The 18,707-nt window shown below is 42.4% G+C and overlaps 1 protein-coding gene across 2 annotated transcripts; it reads right to left on the bottom strand.

Moving 5' to 3' along the window:
• Positions 1-24: 24 nt before the first annotated feature.
• LOC106589517 (zinc finger protein 420) lies at positions 25-15,460 on the bottom strand. Of its 2 annotated transcripts, XM_014179601.2 has the most exons (7): positions 15,271-15,460; positions 5,989-6,191; positions 5,777-5,878; positions 5,140-5,235; positions 4,894-5,004; positions 3,071-3,194; positions 25-2,951 (listed from the first exon to the last, which is right to left on the bottom strand). In XM_014179601.2, exons 1-7 carry the CDS (start codon positions 15,296-15,298, stop codon positions 232-234), a joined length of 3,384 nt encoding a protein of 1,127 aa, XP_014035076.2. In that variant the 5' UTR covers positions 15,299-15,460; the 3' UTR covers positions 25-231. The 2 variants fall into 2 exon arrangements, with proteins under 2 accessions (XP_014035076.2, XP_014035077.2); XM_014179602.2 differs by lacking the exons at positions 5,989-6,191; positions 15,271-15,460 and having other exon boundaries at positions 5,136-5,235.
• Between the last annotated feature and the right edge of the window lie 3,247 nt (positions 15,461-18,707).

Raw genomic sequence — 18,707 nt, 5'->3', positions numbered from 1 at the left:
CTGACTTGACTGAGAAGTAAGAGGTGGGTGTTGAAGGTACTTTAATCCCAGAAGGAGAAAGCCATTACAGCCATAGCAAAAAAGAAATATGCAAAACATGCATGGTAGGGTTGCTAGGGCATGGTGAGTTTAGGCTGTCATTTGTTACTGGCTACATAAGCAGTTAATTTACAATTGCAAAACACAATCAGCATTTATAGAACATTGAGAACAAAAGGATCTTAACTTCAACTAAAAAGATGGATGGCATTTATCTTGATGAGTCCGCAAACGGTCTCTACGATTGAAAGCTTTCCCGCAATCCGTACATTGGTAAGGCTTCTCCCCTGTGTGAGTTTTCATGTGTCTGCTCAACTGATGGGAGGTGCTGAAGGACTTGTTGCAGGTGAGACACGAATACGGTTTCTCCCCAGTATGACTTCGCCGGTGTATGGTAAGATAATGGGCTTGAACAAAACCCTTCCCACAGTCCTTGCACTTGAATGGCCGGTCTCCAGTATGGTATCTCATGTGTATCCTCAGTTCAGATGCAGATTTGAAAACTCTGGTACATTCCTTATATGTGCAGGAATAAGGATTCTCCCCTGTGTGAATCAATACGTGTCTCACCAATGGGGCAGGGCTATAGAATCCCTTACCACAGTAGGAGCACGGGTAACGCACCCCTTTGTGATATACATTCTCATGCATCTTCATTTGACCTTTGTCCCTGAAAGCTTTGTTACACTGGGAACAAGAGAAACGTTTCACCTGAGGAGTGTGAACACGATTCATGTGTGTTTTCAGAATCCCCTTGGATTGGAAGCTCTTTCCACACTCCCAGCAAAGGCACGGTTTCTCTCCTGTGTGCTTTCTCTGGTGTGTCACAAGAGCAGTTTCAAAATGGAACTTCTTGGGACAGTGGGAGCACTTATATGGAAGATCCCCGGTGTGTGTCCTCTCGTGTCGGATGAAGACAGATAACTCGGCATAGCTTCTCTCGCAGTAGGTGCAGCGGAACGGCCCGCTGAACTGATGGTCGTCCACGTAGTGTCTGGAGAGGTATCTTATCACATTGAAGCTCTTCTCACACATGGTGCATTGAACCGGTTTGTGCTCTACCTTGTGTATTGCAAGCGTTTCTTGGTCTGGGAACATCCTTCGGCAATAGGCGCAGCGGAGCGGGTTGTGGATGCGTTTGTGTGCCGTCAGTGTGGATTTTAGCCCAAATTCCTTCCCACATTCATTACACTTGTGGATTTTCTTTTCCCCTAATTCAACAGGTTCCCCCTTCCTCACCTTGCAGAACAGTCTCATGTGCCTCCTCAATACAAAGTCGAACTTGTATTTCGACCCACAACGAGGGCAAGCGTGTGGGTGCTCATCTGAGTGAGAGAGAATGTGATATCTCAGGTATCCCGATATAAACTTATGGCAAATAGGACACCTTGCACAGCGTTTGGATGATCCTATAGGTGCGTTTGGTTCCGGGGTGGAAGATGGGTGTTTGGTTGCATTGGTGGAGGACGACTCACTGTCCTCAGGTGTTTCCTCAATAGGAAAGACACATCTTTCAATATGTTCCTGGAAGCTTCTCAAGGTCTTGTAAATCTTCTTACAGGTGGGACATTGATAGGGCCAGTCACCAGTGTGGGTCACCATGTGTTTCCTCAGAACTGCAGGACGCTGTACAACCTTACCGCACACCTTGCATGTCCTACGCTCCAGGGACTTTTTTGCTCTCGCTGATGACCCCTCCACAGAATGCATGTAGGTGAAGGCAGAATTCTGTTTGCTCAGTGTTGCAGAGAGTTGTATGATTCCTGCTTCACATGTCATGCTCTGCTGGTGTGTACTGCCTGATGGCCCTGGGTCTGTCTGCCCCATAGCTGGAGGACCACAGCTCTCACCAAGCTCCCCTTGTTGACGACTCAGAAAAAGACAAGCCTCTTCATGAGCCTTCACACTGTAATCGTGCTTGAAGGTCCTCTCACAGTTACTACATTGGATTCCTTTCTTCGGATGGGACTCCATGTGGATCTTCAGCTCGGAAGAGTTAGGGAAGATGTGTTCGCACACTCTGCACTTTTTGGGCTCAGTGTGGATAACCTGATGCCGCTTCATGCTCGAACCTGTGGCAAAAGTCTTCCCACAAACAGGACATGTCTTGCAGACAATGCGTTTTAGTTCTTTTTCATTTTGTCCTGGCGGACGTGGTAAAGTTTTCTTCAACATCAGACCCTTGTATTGCATCACTGATATGGATGACTCACTGTCCTCAGGTGTTTCCTCAATAGGAAAGACACATCTTTCAGTATGTTCCTGGAAGCTTCCCAAGGCCTTGTAAATCTTCTTACAGGTAGGACATTGATAGGACCAGTCACCAGTGTGAGTCAACATGTGTTTCCTCAAGACTGCAGGACGCTGTACGACCTTACCGCACAACTTGCATGTTCTACGCTCCAAGGACCTTTTGGCTCTTGAGACCTGTTGATTTGATTTGGGGGTCTGTGTCATGTTAGCGATGACAATCCCTTGTAGGTCCACCGAGGGCTTTTGTATCATGGGGGATCTGATTTCTTTAGACATACCTATGCTTCTCTTTTGTCCAGGTTTGGACTTTTTTCTGAATTTTTCATAATGGGTTTCTTCTTGCTTTTTGATTAGTTTTAAAGGCTTCTCTGTACCATCTTCCCCTATACCCATCACTGTTCCGTACTCTGGTTCCACCTTATCTGTCCCTGGGTCAGCAAACTCTGCATCATCCTCTGCCTCCTCATCATCATCATCATCACTAACAGAGGATGTTTTGTTTTTCTCACATTCCCCTGATCTGCTATCCACCCCTTCTCTTTCTTTTACATCCATACGTGTTCCTTCTTTTTTCACCTCTGTTGTAATTACCACCCTTTCCACAGGAGGAAGACAGAGAGCTGAGAGAATGCAGTCCTCATCGGTGGAAGATGGAGAGTCTGAAAAAGAAGGAAAAAGGGAACCAAAACACAACACACAGATTTAAATTTGCAATGGGATGCCCAAAACAAATCCATGATATAGCATGAAAATGATGGGTCCTGTGGGAGATGCCTACCATGGTTGTCCAGCTGGCAGAGATCTCTGTGGTACTGAAGCAGGGTTTTCAGCTGCTGAGGGTGAGATATGGACTCAACACATTCCTCCAGAACAGAGGGAATGTCACTGAGCAGCAAGGCAGCCTGACACAATAAGGAATACAGAGTTAGAAGGAATATACAGTACCAGTCAAAGGTTTTGTAACACCTACACATTCAAGGGTTTTTCTTTATTTGTACTATTTTCTACATTGTAGAACAATAGTGAAGACATCAAAACTATGAAATAACACATATGGAATCATGTAGTAACCAAACAAATCTAAATATATTTTATATTTCAGATTATTCAAAGTAGCCACCCTTTGCCTTGACAGCTTCGCACACTCTTGGCATTCTCTCAACCAGCTTCATGAGGTTGTCACCTGGAATCCATTTCAATTAACTGTTGTGCCTTTTTAAAAGTTCATTTGTGGAATTTCTTTCCTTCTTAATGCATTTGAGCCAGTCTGTTGTGACAAGGTAGTGGTGGTATACAGAAGTCCAGATCCTCTCTGGCTGGGCCACTCAAGGACATTGAGACTTGTCCCGAAGCCACTCCTGCATAGTCTTTGATGTGTGCTTAGGGTTGTTGTCCTGTTGGAAGGTGAACCGTCACCCCAGTCTGAGGTCCTGAGTGCTCTGGAGCAGGTTTTCATCAATCGCTGTACTCTGCTCCGTTCATCCTTCCCTCGATCCTGACTTGTCTCCCAGTCCCTGCAGCTGTAAAACATCCCCACAGCATGATGCTGCCACCACCATGCTTCACCGTAGGGATGGTGCCAGGTTTCTTCCAGACGTGACACTTGGCATTCAGGCCAGAGTTCAATCTTGTTTCTCATGGTCAGAGTCTTTAGGTGCCTTTTGGCATTCTCCAAGCGGGCTATCATGTGCCTTTTACTGAGGAGTAGCTTCCGTCTGGCCGCGCTACCACAAAGGCCTGATTGGTGGAGTGCTGCAGAGATGGTTGTCCTTCTGGAAGGTTCTCCCATCTCGACAGACAAACTCTAGAGCTCTGTCAGACTGACCATAGGGTTCTTGGTGGCCAGCTCTAGGAAGAGTCTTGGTGGTTCCAAACTTCTTCCATTTAAGAATGATGGAGTTTTGGGGATTCTGCAGCATTGAAGGTTTTTGGGGACCTTCAATGCTGCAGAATCGTTTTGGTACCCTTCCTCAGATCTGTGCCTTGACACAATCCTGTCTCTGAGCTCTACAGACAATTCCTTCAACCTCATGGCTTGGTTTTTGCTCTGACAACTGTGGGACCTTATATAGACAGGTGTGTGCCTTTCCAAATCATGTCCAATCAATTGAATTTACCACAGGTGGACTCCAATCAAGTTGCGGGGGACCAAGTAGGGCAGCTGTGCTAGAGGCGTCACTACTGACCAGGGTTCAATCTTAACCAGCCGTGATCAGGAGTCCCATAGGACGTACAATTGGCCCAGAGTCGTCGAGGGTAGAGGAGGGTTTGGCCGGGGTAGGCCGTCATTGTAAATAAGAATTTGTTCTTAACTGACTTGCCTAGTTAGAGGTTGTAGAAACATCTCAAGGATGATCAATAGAAACAGGATGCACCTGAGCTCAATTTGAGTCTCATAGCAAAAAGGGTCTGAATACCTTTGTAAATAAGGTATCGTTTTTTTATTTTTAATACATTTGCAAAAAAAAAATATCTAAAAACCTGTTTTTCGCTTTGTCATTATGGGGTATTGTGTGTAGATTACTAAGGAAAATATTGAAAAAGTCAAGGGGTCTGAATACTTTCCGAAGGTACTGTATTTAATTGTATTTCTACTAGTACCTGTTGGAAGTTTGACACAGGAAGTAGCTTCTCCAGTCTCGAAAGAAATTGCCACATGAGTTTCTGTATACCTACGTCATAACTGGGACCAAATTCTACAGGAAAAACATCCTAAAACAGAGTAAAGGAAAATAAGCTATGAAAACATCTTAGAAGAGAATTATTGAATTTCTGGAAATACACAGCAGTGGAAATACACATAATGGAAATGACCCACAACTTTTCCATAGCCAAATACTTACTGACCTGGAAGAAATGTTCCCTCTCGTCTGGGTCTTTCAGAAGGGTTTGAACCAGCCTAGGGAAATTGGATTCAGATAATCCTACCTCTGCATCAGTCACCTTAAACACAGAATATTATTATTTTTGGTTTTTAAACAACTAATTGACCAACCTCGGTTCAATTATTTGAATTAATTTTGTTCTCATGTACTTCGAAAAATAGTGATTTTGTCAGTCAGCAGCTCTATAGGGATGAAATGACTTGGAATGAAACAATAGTCATCAAATAAAACAAATGTAGCCTAATATACACAAAAACTGAGATATTTTATTGAAGTAAAGTAATGTGAATAAACTATGGTTAATAAGTGATAAGCGTTAATGGGCAATCACTACCATCATGGGACTTTATTAATTGTTTTATTCTGCGTTGTTACAGCATTCAACCCACATAATGTAAAAAAATATATATACTCAAAACTGAAAACCGTGATTATTTTGCAATAATCTAACAAACTACATAAAAACAGCAATCGCTCAGCACTACATTTAGTCTGCATATGTTTTTTTCCATAATATATCATTATCATATCAGAAATACATGAATGTTTATCACTGACCGATTTAGACATTAGCTGAGGCTCTGCCTTAAGGAGCTCACCTGTGTCCCCCAGAGAGGTGTAAGGGTCTGTATCCTGTCCAGGTGTGGCTGAATGGTCTGGAGGTCTGTGATCGGCTTCGAGCGACACAACTCCAGGACCAGCTGAAAGCAGAGCAAACCAGTCCAGGACATGTACGTGAGACAAACACTAAATATGATCATATCCCATCTTTCCCATCATAATGAGCACTAGCTCCACCCCTCTCTCTCACCCGTGCTCGAAGACCCAGAATAAGTTGGGCCCTCTGACTGTCATTCAGAAGCTCTGGAACCACATCTGTGACCATGGTAACAAACTCCTCCAGCATCCCATAATCCATCACGTGTCTCTGCTGGATCGTTTGCCAGATGGCTGCTGAGACCAGCCGCAGTGGTGGAATCATTAGCCGCAGAGAGGGGAGAGGAAGAGAGGGACCTGAAACACAGAAATTTACCAAACGATAAAACGGTAATAAAGAAGTTTGAATGATGAGCAACAAGTAGTGAATTAATGAGTACTGACTAGTGAGCAATGAGTTAAACACACACTACCAGTCAAAGGTTTTAGAACATCTACTCATTCAAGGGTTTTTCTTTATTTGTACTATTTTCTACATTGTAGAATAATAGTGAAGACATCAAAACTATGAAATAACACATATGGAATCATGTAGTAACCAAACAAATCAAAATATATTTTATATTTCAGATTCTTCAAATAGACATCCTTTATCTTGACAGCTTTGCACACTCTTGGCATTCTCTCAACCAACTTCATGAGGTAGTCACCTGGAATGTATTTCAATTAACAGGTGTGCCTTCTTAAAAGTTATTTTGTGGAATTTCTTTCCTTCTTAATGCGTTTGAGCCAATCAGTTGTGTTGTGACAAGGTAGGGGGGTATACAGAAGATAGCCCTATTTGGTAGAAGACCAAGTCCATATTATGGCAAGAACAGCTCAAATAAGCAAAGAGAAACGACAGTCCATCATTACTTTAAGAGATGAAGGTCAGTCAATACAAAAAATGTATAACTTTGAATGTTTCTTCAAGTGCAGTCGTAAAAACCATCAAGCTCTATGATGAAACTGGCTCTCATGAGCACTGCCACAGGGATGGAAGACCCAGAGTTACCTCTGCTGCAGAGGATAAGTTTATTAGAGAGTTACCAGCCTCAGAAATTGCAGCCCAAATAAATGCTTCAGAGTTCAGGTAACAGACATCTCAACTAGAGGTCGACCGATTATGATTTGTCAACGCCGATACCGATTATTGGAGGACCCAAAAAAAGCCGGTACCGATTAAATCGGCCGATTTAAAATAAAAAAAATGTATTTGTAATAATGACAATTACAACAATACTGAATGAACACTTAATTGACTTAATATAATACATCAATAAAATCTATTTAGCCTCAAATAAATAATGAAACATGTTCAATTTGGTTTAAATAATGCAAAAACAAAGTGTTGGAGAAGAAAGTAAAAGTGCAATATGTGCCATGTAAAAAAGCTAACGTTTAAGTTCCTTGCTCAGAACATGAGAACATATGAAAGCTGGTGGTTCCTTTTAACATGAGTCTTCAATATTCCCAGGTAAGAAGTTTTAGGTTGTAGTTATTATAGGAATTATAGGACTATTTCTCTCTATACCATTTGTATTTCATATACCTTTGACTATTGGATGTTCTTATAGGCACTTTAGTATTGCCAGTGTAACAGTATAGCTTCCGTCCCTCTCCTCGCCCCTACCTTGGCTCGAACCAGGAACACATCGACAACAGCCATCCTCGAAGCAGCATTACCCATCGCTCCACAAAAGCCGCGGCCCTTGCAGAGCAAGGGGAACAACTACTCCAAGTCTCAGAGCGAGTGACGTCACCGATTGAAACGCTATTAGCGCGCATCCCTCTAACTAGCTAGCCATTTCACTTCGGTTACACCAGCCTAATTTCGGGAGTTGATAGGCTTCAAGTCATAAACAGCTCAATGCTTGAAGTACAGCGAAGAGCTGCTGGCAAACGCACAAAGGTACTGTTTGAATGAATGCTTACGAGCCTGCTGCTGCCTACCACCGCTCAGTCAGACTGCTCTATCAAATCATAGACTTAATTATAACATAATAACACACAGAAATATGAGCCTTTGGTCATTAATATGGTCGAATCCGGAAACTATCATTTCGAAAACAAAACGTTTATTCTTTCAGTGAAATATGGAACCGTTCCGTATTTTATCTAACGGGTGGCATCCGTAAGTCTAAATATTGCTGTTACATTGTACAACCTTCAATGTTGTCATAATTATGTACAATTCTGGCAAATTAATTACGGTATTTGTTACGAATAAATGGACTTTACACATTATCAAACGCATTTGAGCCAGGCAGCCCAAACTGCTGCATATACCCTGACTGCTTGCACAGAACGCAAGAGAAGTGACACAATTTCCCTAATTATAAGAAATTCATGTTAGCAGGCAATATGAACTAAATATGCAGGTTTAAAAATATATACTTGTGTATTGATTTTAAAGAAAGCCATTGATATTTATGGTTAGGTACACATTGGTGCAACGACAGTGCTTTTTTTCGCAAATGCGCTTGTTAAATCATCACCCGTTTGGCGAAGTAGGCTGTGATTCGATTAGAAATTAACAGGCACCGCATCGATTATATGCAACGCAGGACACGCTAGATAAACTAGTAATATCATCAACCATGTGTAGTTAACTAGTGATTATGTTAAGATTGATTGTTTTTTTATAAAGATAAGTTTAACGCTAGCTAGCAACTTACCTTGGCTTCTTGCTGCCCTCGCATAACAGGTAGTCAGCCTGCCATGCAGGCTCCTCGTGGAGTGCAATGTAAGGCAGGTGGCTAGAGCATTGGACTAGTAACCGGAAGGTTGCAAAAACGAATCCTCGAGCTGACAAAGTCAAAATCTGTCATTCTGCCCCTGAACAAGGCCGTTAACCCACCCGTTCCTAGGCTGTCATTGAAAATAAGAATGTGTTCTTAACTGACTTGCGTTGTTAAATAAAGGTGTAAAAATAATAATAATAAAAAAATAAAACATAAATCTGCCACAATCGGTGTCCAAAAATAATGATTTCCGATTGTTATGAAAACTTGAAATCGGCCCTAATTAAATCGGCCATTCCGATTAATCGGTCGACCTCTAATCTCATCATCAACTGTTAAGAGGACACTGTGTGAATCAGGCCTTTATGGTTGAATTGCTGCAAAGAAACAACTACTAAAGGACACCAATAATAAGAAGAGGCTCGCTTGGGCCAAGAAACACAAGACATTAGACCGGTGGAAATTTGTCCCTTGGTCTGGAGTCCAAATTGTAGATTTTTGGTTCCAACCGCCGTGTCTTTGGGAGACGCTGTGTGGGTGAACGGATGATCTCCGCATGTGTATTTCCCACTGTAAAGCATGGAGGAGGAGGTGTTATGGTGTGGGGGTGCTTTGCTGGTAACACTGTGATTTATTTAGAATTCAAGGCAGACTTATACAGCATGGCTACCACAGCATTCTGCAGCAATACGCCATCCCATCTGGTTTAGGCTTAGTAGGACTATCATTTGTTTTTCAACAGGACAATGACCCAACACACCTCCAAGCTGAGTTAGGGCTATCATGGCAAAGAGTGGCTATTTGAAGAACCTCAAATATAATATATTTTGATTTGTTTAGCACTTTTTTGGTTACTACATGATTCCTTATGTGTTATTTAAAAGTTTAGATGTCTTCACTATTATTCTACAATGAAGAAAATAGTAAAAATAAAAGAAAAACCATTGAATGAGTAGGTGTTCTAAAACTTTTGACCATACATCAATTAGTTAAAAATCATGTAATCATATGGGCAATGATAACATCAAATAGGTTAAAAAACGCTAGTGAAAATTATATAAAGAGATATTAGCTTGCTAGCTAGCTAGGTCTAACAACGTTATCTGGAAAAAGAAAGAGGCCATTGTTGTTTAGTAATTACCTTATTGCTACAGAATTGGTCACGATCAGACTTCACTTTTTTTTTGTTATCATCGATTAGGGCGATTCCACGTCAGTGTGGCACGAAAATATACTGCTCAAAAAAATAAAGGGAACACTAAAATAAAACATCCTAGATCTGAATGAATGAAATAATCTCATTAAATACTTTTTTCTTTACATAGTTTAATGTGCTGACAACAAAATCACACAAAAATAATCAATGGAAATCCAATTTATCAACCCATGGAGGTCTGGATTTGGAGTCACACTCAAAATTAAAGTGGAAAACCACACTACAGGCTGATCCAACTTTGATGTAATGTCCTTAAAACGAGTCAAAATGAGGCTCAGTAGTGTGTGTGGCCTCCACGTGCCTGTATGACCTCCCTACAATGCCTGGGCATGCTCCTGATGAGGTGGCGGATGGTCTCCTGAGGGATCTCCTCCCAGACCTGGACTAAAGCATCCACCAACTCCTGGACAGTCTGTGGTGCAACGTGGCGTTGGTGGATGGAGTGAGACATGATGTCCCAGATCTGCTCAATTGGATTCAGGTCTGGGGAACGGGCGGGCCAGTCCATAGCATCAATGCCTTCCTCTTGCAGGAACTGCTGACACACTCCAGCCACATGAGGTCTAGCATTGTTTGCATTAGGAGGAACCCAGGGCCAACCGCACCAGCATATGGTCTCACAAGGGGTCTGAGGATCTCATCTCGGTACCTAATGGCAGTCAGGCTACCTCTGGCGAGCACATGGAGGGCTGTGCGGCCCCCCCAAAGAAATGCCACCCCACACCATGACTGACCCACCGCCAAACCAGTCATGCTGGAGGATGTTGCAGGCAGCAGAACGTTCTCCATGGCGTCTCCAGACTCTGTCACGTCTGTCACGTGCTCAGTGTGAACCTGCTTCATCTGTGAAGAGCACAGGGCGCCAGTGGCAAATTTGCCAATCTTGGAGTTCTCTGGCAAATGCCAAACGTCCTGCAGGGTGTTGGGCTGTAAGCACAACCCCCACCTGTGGACGTCGGGCCCTCATACCACCCTCATGGAGTCTGTTTCTGACCGTTTGAGCAGACACATGCACATTTGTGGCCTGCTGGAGGTCATTTTTCAGGGCTCTGGCAGTGCTCCTCCTGCTCCTCCTTGCACAAAGGCGGAGGTAGCGGTCCTGCTGCTGGATTGTTGCCCTCCTACGGCCTCCTCCATGTCTCCTGATGTACTGGCCTGTCTCCTGGTACCGCCTCCATGCTCTGGACACTACGCTGACAGACACAGCAAACCTTCTTGCCACAGCTCGCATTGATGTGCCATCCTGGATGAGCTGCACTACCTGAGCCACTTGTGTGGGTTGCAGACTCCGTCTCATGCTACCACTAGAGTGAAAGCACCGCCAGCATTCAAAAGTGACCAAAACATCAGCCAGGAAGCATAAGAAATGAGAAGTGGTCTGTGGTCACCACCTGCCAAACCACTCCTTTATTGGGGGTGTCTTGCTAATTGCCTATAATTTCCACCTGTTGTCTATTCCATTTGCACAACAGCATGTGAAATTTATTGTCAATTAGTGTTGCTTCCTAAGTGGACAGTTTGATTTCACAGAAGTGTGATTGACTTGGAGTTACATTGTGTTGTTTAAGTGTTCCCTTAATTTTTTTGAGCAGTATATTTTGGGTCTCTTACGATTGCCAAAACAATTCTCACATAGAAGCTTAAATTGGAAAGAATGTTTCATATGCTTGTTTCATATGCTTTTTACATTTGTATCACAAACATTTTTTTTGAAAAATCATGATGTAAGTGGCCATTTTAAGATCCTTTTAGTCCCGACACTGGGGTTAAAGCAACAAAAAAAATCCAATGACAAACTTACGTCGATCTCAGATCGTTAGTCTGGGGCCAAGTTAACCTCCCCTTTCATGTAAAAAAGTTTGACCAATTCCAGTCCCCTTGCTGAGGGGATCCGGGGAGAATTTTTATAGAATTTGTATGTTGGAGTGAGAGGCTCAGTTCTGGTGACTTTTAAAAGGACATTCTACTCCAAAATCAATGAAAAAGATTATGCTGACACCATCTCAAATAGAATTTCCACCTCTAAAAGGAGCCCAATAACATACTGGTAAAAATGTTCTACGTATTTTAACATACTGGATGATGCATATAATCTATGCGTGGTCTATATGATAAGATGTGCAATAAGTATTATTTATCACCTGTTGCCCAACTGATGAAGCATAATGCCTATAAAATGGAGATTTGTATTTATTAGGGATCCCCATTAGCTGCTGCCAAGGCAGCTGCTACTCTTCCTGGGGTCCAAACACATTAAGGCATTTACATCACACATAAAACAAAAGATAAAACAGTACATAATGTAACATTATTACACCACGACATACAGTTGAAGTCGGACGTTTACATACACTTAGGTTGGAGTCATTAAAACTCGTTTTTCAACCACTCCACAAATTTCTTGTTAACAAACTATAGTTTTGACATGTCGGTTAAGACATCTACTTTGTGCATGACACAAGTCATTTTTCCAACAATTGTTTTCAGACAGATTATTTCACTTATAATTCACTGTATCACAATTCCAGTGGGTCAGAGGTTTACATACACTAAGTTGACTGTGCCTTTAAACAGCTTGGAAAATTCCAGAAATTGATGTCATGGCTTTAGAAGCTTCTGATAAGGTAATTGGCATCATTTGAGTCAATTGGGGGTGTTCCTGTGGATGTATTTCAAGGCATACCTTCAAACTTAGTGCCGCTTTGCTTGACATCGGAAAATCAAAAGAAATCAGCCAAGACCTCAGAAACAAAATTGTAGACCTCCACAAGTCTGGTTCATCCTTGGAAGCAATTTCCAAACACCTGAAGGTACCACATTCATCTGTACAAATAATAGTACACAAGTATAAACACCATGGGACCACGCAGCCGTCATACCGCTCAGGAAGGAGATGTGTTCTGTCTCCTAGAGATGAGCGTACTGGTGCGAAAAGTGCAAATCAATCCCAGAATAACAGCAAAGGACCTTGTGAAGATGCTGGAGAAAACGTATCTATATCCACAGTAAATCGAGTCCTATATTGACATAACCTGAAAGGCCGCTTAGCAAGGAAGAAGCCACTGCTCCAAAACTGCCATAAAAAAACAGACTACAGTTTGCAACTGCACATGGGGACAAAGATCGTACTTTTTGGAGGGATGTCCTCTGGTCTGATGAAACAAAAATAGAACTGTTTGGCCATAATGACCATCGTTATGTTCGGAGGAAAAAGAGGGAGGCCTGCAAGCCAAAGAACACCATCCCAACCGTGAAGCAAGGGGGTGGCAGCATCATGTTGTGGGGGTGCTTTGCTGCAGGAGGGACTGGTCACTTCACAAAATAGATGGCATCATGAAAAGGAAAATTATGTGGATATATTGAAGCAACATCAGTCAGGAAGTTAAAGCTTGGTCGTAAATGGATCTTCCAAATCGACAATGACCCCAAGCATACTTCCAAAGTTGTGGCAAAATGGCTTAAGGACAACAAAGTCAACGTATTGGAGTGTCCATCACAAAGCCCTGACCTCAATCCTATAGAAAATGTGTGGGCAGAACTGAAAAAGCATGTGCGAGTAAGGAGGCCTACAAACCTGACTCAGTTACACCAGCTCTGTCAGGAGGAATGGGCCAAAATTCACCCAACTTATTGTGGGAAGCTTGTGGAAGGCTACCCAAAACATTTGACCCAAGTTAAACAATTTAAAGGCAATGCTACCAAATACTAATTGAGTGCATGTAAACTTCTGACACACTGGGAATGTGATGAAAGAAATAAAAGCTGAAAGAAATAATTCTCTCTACTATTATTTCACATTCTTAAAATAAAGTGGTAATCCTAACTGACCTAAAACAGGACATTTTTACTAGGATTAAATGTCAGGAATTGTGAAAAACTGAGTTTAAATGCATTTGGCTAACGTGTATGTAAACTATCGACTTCAACTACATTTGCCAAAACTGCTTTCAAACGTTTTTTCCCGCGATTGCACTAAGAATTTCTGTGCATTTGACGGCTTGTCAGAATACGTTTCCCTCCTATGGCTCTCGCAACTAGAATGCGCCTCGAGAGGAATATTTATCTCTCATAGAACACACAACAAGCCAACTAGGTAAAACTATTCCACTATGGGGTTGTCCGATTTTGTTTTAATAACAACATTACATGGCAAAAATCGCAGCACTGGAAAGTTACATCCTGAGTGAAAATATATTGGCTTTGAATTACTTTGCCAGCAGTTGAGCAGTGCATTATAGACTATTTATTTCCCTACATTTTAACATCAGCGTTTCATCAACAATCATGCATGTCAGTTCAGTGCACAGAGCAGTTATTTTTTGGGGAGAAAACATTTATTTGGGAATATATTTCGTAGAACAGACATGCTTCTGTCTGTATTAGGCTATGTAATCTCCAAACCAGCGCCCCTGGAGATTTTTATTGCGGATCTTCACGGATCACAAAAACGACCTCTCTAGAATCCATATGATGGAAATCCGTTGCAGTGACGGAGAACATTAGCCTCTGCCTATACATGCCACCTGTAAAACCCTACGATCTGTTAAACGTACATGATACAGACATCTTGCTGTCATTAAACTCCTTATAGTGTGCTCTAAAATATGTATGTCTACATTCTGAAATATACATTTGTGAAAATTTGTTCAACATACAAAATATCAAAAGTACCTTTTTGATTTGGTTCATTTTTAGACATACTGTTTAAAACACTACACTCTATAAGTAGATAACATTTCCAGAGTGAGCTCACTGCTACGTTTTATTAAGTAATGATCAATCAATTATATGTGCAACGCCAACACAGTGAATGGGGAAAATGGATTCAAGTATAAAGTGGGATTTAAGTATAAAATGGGTAATCTTTTCAAAAGTACCAGATAGCACACTTTGGAAATTTGACGAGTATGTTGTACTTTTGAGATATATTAATATGTTGAATAAGTTCTTAGTAAACAATTATTTCACAATCTAGACTCATAGTGTGGTCCCAAATATGGGGTGAGTATAATGATACCAAAATGTCTGTATCATGTAGCTACTGTTCACGGATCATAGGATCTTACAGGAGGCATGTATAGGTCTAAAATGGCCTATAATGTCCAATTTCTTAACAATTTGCAAGGACAAATTGTGTGCTACAAATGTAAAAATAATCTAAAACATTCTTCCACCCTATTGAAGTCTGTGACAACTGCCTGAACAATCTGAACAATATTTTCAAGCCACGATGGGGGGGAATCGTCTATTACAACATCTTCCTCGGAATAGAACCTACCTTGTGACAAAGTTGGTTTATAAGAATTTTTTGTTCATGTTCATCAACATTCGGTTTCAGGAAGTTAGCCACTTAGCTAGCTAGCTCGCCATGTTGCTGGTTACTACAGCGGTCTATTCACTATAGCTATATACCTTCCTTAGATAAGTATGTTTTTACCTTTTGCCCCACGGATGCGTCTTTCCATCTTGAGTGTTCCTTGCAGTTACATCCGAAAACGTTTGGTATGATAATGAGTTAATAATATCCAAGTTTGCAAAATACGAAATGTCTCGCTTTTACATCCGTGTGGAAGCTATTTCGACAGTGTAATAGTTCCGACACAAGTTCGCTGGAGCGGGTAATTTGAGCAGCGCAATCAATTCCATACGGAATAATTTTAGAGTAGGACTGCCGACCAGCACTTTCATTTCTAATAATACGGTTAGTGCTACCCGGAATCCTTGGGACGTCCCTACCCTTTTTTTTGTTCTTTTTTTTTCACCTTTATTTAAATAGGCCATGGTGGCAAAGTAATTACAATATAGCAATTAAACACTGGAATGGTAGGATATGCAGAAGATTAATGTGCAAGTTGAGATACTGGGGTGCATAGGAGCAAGATAAATAAATAAATAAATAAATAAATAAATACAGTATGGGGAGGAGGTAGATTGGATGGGCTATTTACAGATGAGCTATGAACAGGTGCAGTGATCTGTGAGCTGCTCTGACAGCTGGTGCCTAAAGCTAGTGAGGGAGGTAAGATTCTCCAGCTTCAGAGATTTTTGCAGTTCGTTCCAGTCATTGGCAACAGAGTACTGGAAGGAGAGGCGGCCAAAGGAAGAATTGGCTTTGGGGGTGACCAGTGAGATATACCTGCTGGAGCGCGTGCTACGGGTGGGTGCTGCTATGGTGACCAGTGAGCTGAGATAAAGCGGGGCTTTACCTAGAAGAGACTTGTAGATGACCTGGAGCCAGTGGGTTTGGCGACGAGTATGAAGCGAGGGCCAGCCAACGAGATCATACAGGTCGCAGTGGTGGGTAGTATATGGGGCTTTGGTGACAAAACGGATGGCGTTGTGATAGACTGCATCCAATTTGTTGAGTAGAGTGTTGCAGGCTATTTTGTAAATGACATCGCCGAAGTCGAGGATCGGTAGGATCGTCAGGTTTACGAAGGTATATTTGGCAGCATGAGTGAAGGATGCTTTGTTGTGAAATAGGAAGCCGATTCTAGATTTAATTTTGGATTGGAGATGTTTAATGTGAGTCTGGAAGGAGAGTTTACAGTCTAACCAGACACCTAGGTATTTGTAGTTATCCACATCAGAACCGTCCAGAGTAGTGATGCTGGACGGGCGGGCAGGTGCGGGCAGCGATCGGTTGAAGAGCATGCATTTAGTTTTACTTGCATTTAAGAGCAGTTGGAGGCCACGGAAGGAGAGTTGTATGGCATTGAAGCTCATCTGGAGGTTAGTTAACACAGTGTCCAATGAAGGGCCAGAGGTATACAGAATGGTGTCGTCTGCGTAGAGGTGGATCAGAGAATCATCAGCAGCGAGAGCGACATCATTGATGTGTACAGAGAAGAGAGTCGGCCCGAGAATTGAACCCTGTGGCACCCCCATAGAGACTGCCAGAGGTCCGGACAACAGGGCCTCCGATTTGACTTACTGAACTCTATCAGAGAAGTAGTTGGTGAACCAAGCGAGGCAAACATTTGAGAAACCAAGGCTGTTGAGTCTGCCAATAAGAATGTTGTGATTGACAGAGTCGAAAGCCTTAGCCAGGTCGATGAATACGGCTGCACAGTAATGTCTTTTATCGATGGCGGTTATGATATCTTTTAGGACCTTGAGCGTGGCTGAGGTGCACCCATGACCAGCTCTGAAACCAGATTGCATAGCAGAGAAGGTATGGTGAGATTCGAAATGGTTGGTAATTTGTTTGTTAACTTGGCTTTCAAAGACCTTAGAAAGGCAGGGTAGAATAGATATAGGTCTGTAGCAGTTTGGGTCTAGAGTGTCGCCCCCTTTGAAGAGGGGGATGACCGCGGCAGCTTTCCAATCTATGGGAATCTCAGACGATATGAAAGAGAGGTTGAACAGGCTAGGAATAGGAGTTGCAATAATTTCGGCAGATAATTTTAGAAAGAGAGGGTCCAGATTGTCTAGCCCGGCTGATATGTAGGGGTCCAGATTTTGCAGCTCTTTCAGAACATCAGCTATCTGGATTTGGGTGAAGGAGAAGTGGGGGAGGTTTGGGCGAGTTGCTGTGGGGAGCGCAGGGCTGTTGACTGGGGTAGGGGTAGCCAGGTGGAAAGCATGGCCAGCCGTAGAAAAATGCTTATTGAAATTCTCAATTATTGTGGATTTATCGGTAGTGACAGTGTTTCCTAGCCTCAGTGCAGTGGGAAGCTGGGAGGAGGTGCTCTTATTCTCCATAGACTTTACAGTGTCCCAGAACTTTTTTGAGTTTGTACTACGGATGCAAATTTCTGTTTGAAAAAGCTAGCCTTAGCTTTCCTAACTGCCTGTGTATATTGGTTCCTAACTTCCCTAAAAAGTTGTATATCACGGGGGCTATTCGATGCTAATGCAGAACGCCACAGGATGTTTTTGTGCTGGTCAAGGGCAGACAGGTCTGGAGTGAACCAAGTGCTATATCTATTCCTAGTTCAATTTTTCTTTGAATGGAGCATGCTTATTTAAGATGGTGAGGAAGGCACTTTTAAAGAATAACCAGGCATCCTCTACTGACGGGATGAGGTCAATGTCATTCTAGGTTACCCTGACCAGGTCAATTACAAAGGCCTGTTCGCAGAAGTGTTTTAGGGAGCGTTTGACCGCAGACCCATTACGGATGCAGGCAATGAGGCAGTGATCGCTGAGATCTTGGTTGAAAACAGCAGAGGTGTATTTGGAGGGCGAGTTAGTTAGGACGATATCTATGAGGGTGCCCGTGTTTACGGATTTGGGGTTGTACCATGTAGGTTCCCTAAACCCTAACCTTAAAAGCCAATTTATGCTTGATATGAAAATGTGTTCGGAGGCTCCGTATGGATACAGATGCCAAATTGAGCTCCGTACCGCATCACTGTGCGTCTCACAAATGTTGTAGGAATGTGGAGGGCTCCGCATCGACATGATTGAATGACGATACTATCGTTGATAGGTGGCGGCGGGAGGTCCTGTATAAACACCAACTCACTTCCTTGAAAACAGCTCTGCTCAACAGCTCTGCGCTGCAGTGGTGACCTGTTTGGGAAGGGCCCCACATGTTCTGAGTCCCACCCATTTAGCTAAAAAAAATAAAAATAAAAAATGTGGCATTAATACGTGTCACATATCATGGGGCGGCAGGTAGCCTAGTGGTTAGAGCGTTGGGCCAGTAACCGAAAGGTTGCTAGATCGTATCCCCGAGCTGACAAGGTAAACATCTCACGTTCTGCCCCTGAACAAGGCAGTTAACCCACAAATTCAATAATTTGTTCTTAACTGACTTGTTTAGTTAAAAGAATAAATATCAGTTTGCAGACAATGTAAAAAAAAATATATATATAATTGAATTAATAAAGCCCCAAACATGTGCTCTTTCTTGAGTAAGGCAGCTCC

The sequence above is a fragment of the Salmo salar genome, chromosome ssa28, assembly GCF_905237065.1.
Source record: "Salmo salar chromosome ssa28, Ssal_v3.1, whole genome shotgun sequence".
Lineage (NCBI taxonomy): Eukaryota > Metazoa > Chordata > Actinopteri > Salmoniformes > Salmonidae > Salmo > Salmo salar.
The sequence above is the reverse complement of the archived record's forward strand: the minus strand, read 5'-3'. Positions and strand labels throughout refer to the sequence as shown.

What these genes read in the sequence shown, in the direction of transcription:
- LOC106589517 (XM_014179601.2), bottom strand. Translation starts at nt 15,298, where the DNA reads ATGGAAAGACGCATCCGTGGGGCAAAAG. An exon ending in TTCTGGGTCTTCGAGCACGG is followed by an intron (nt 5,879 to 5,988) that starts GTGAGAGAGAGG and finishes CTCTGCTTTCAG; the next exon opens with CTGGTCCTGGAGTTGTGTCG. An exon ending in CTGCCAGCTGGACAACCATG is followed by an intron (nt 2,952 to 3,070) that starts GTAGGCATCTCC and finishes CTTCTTTTTCAG; the next exon opens with ACTCTCCATCTTCCACCGAT.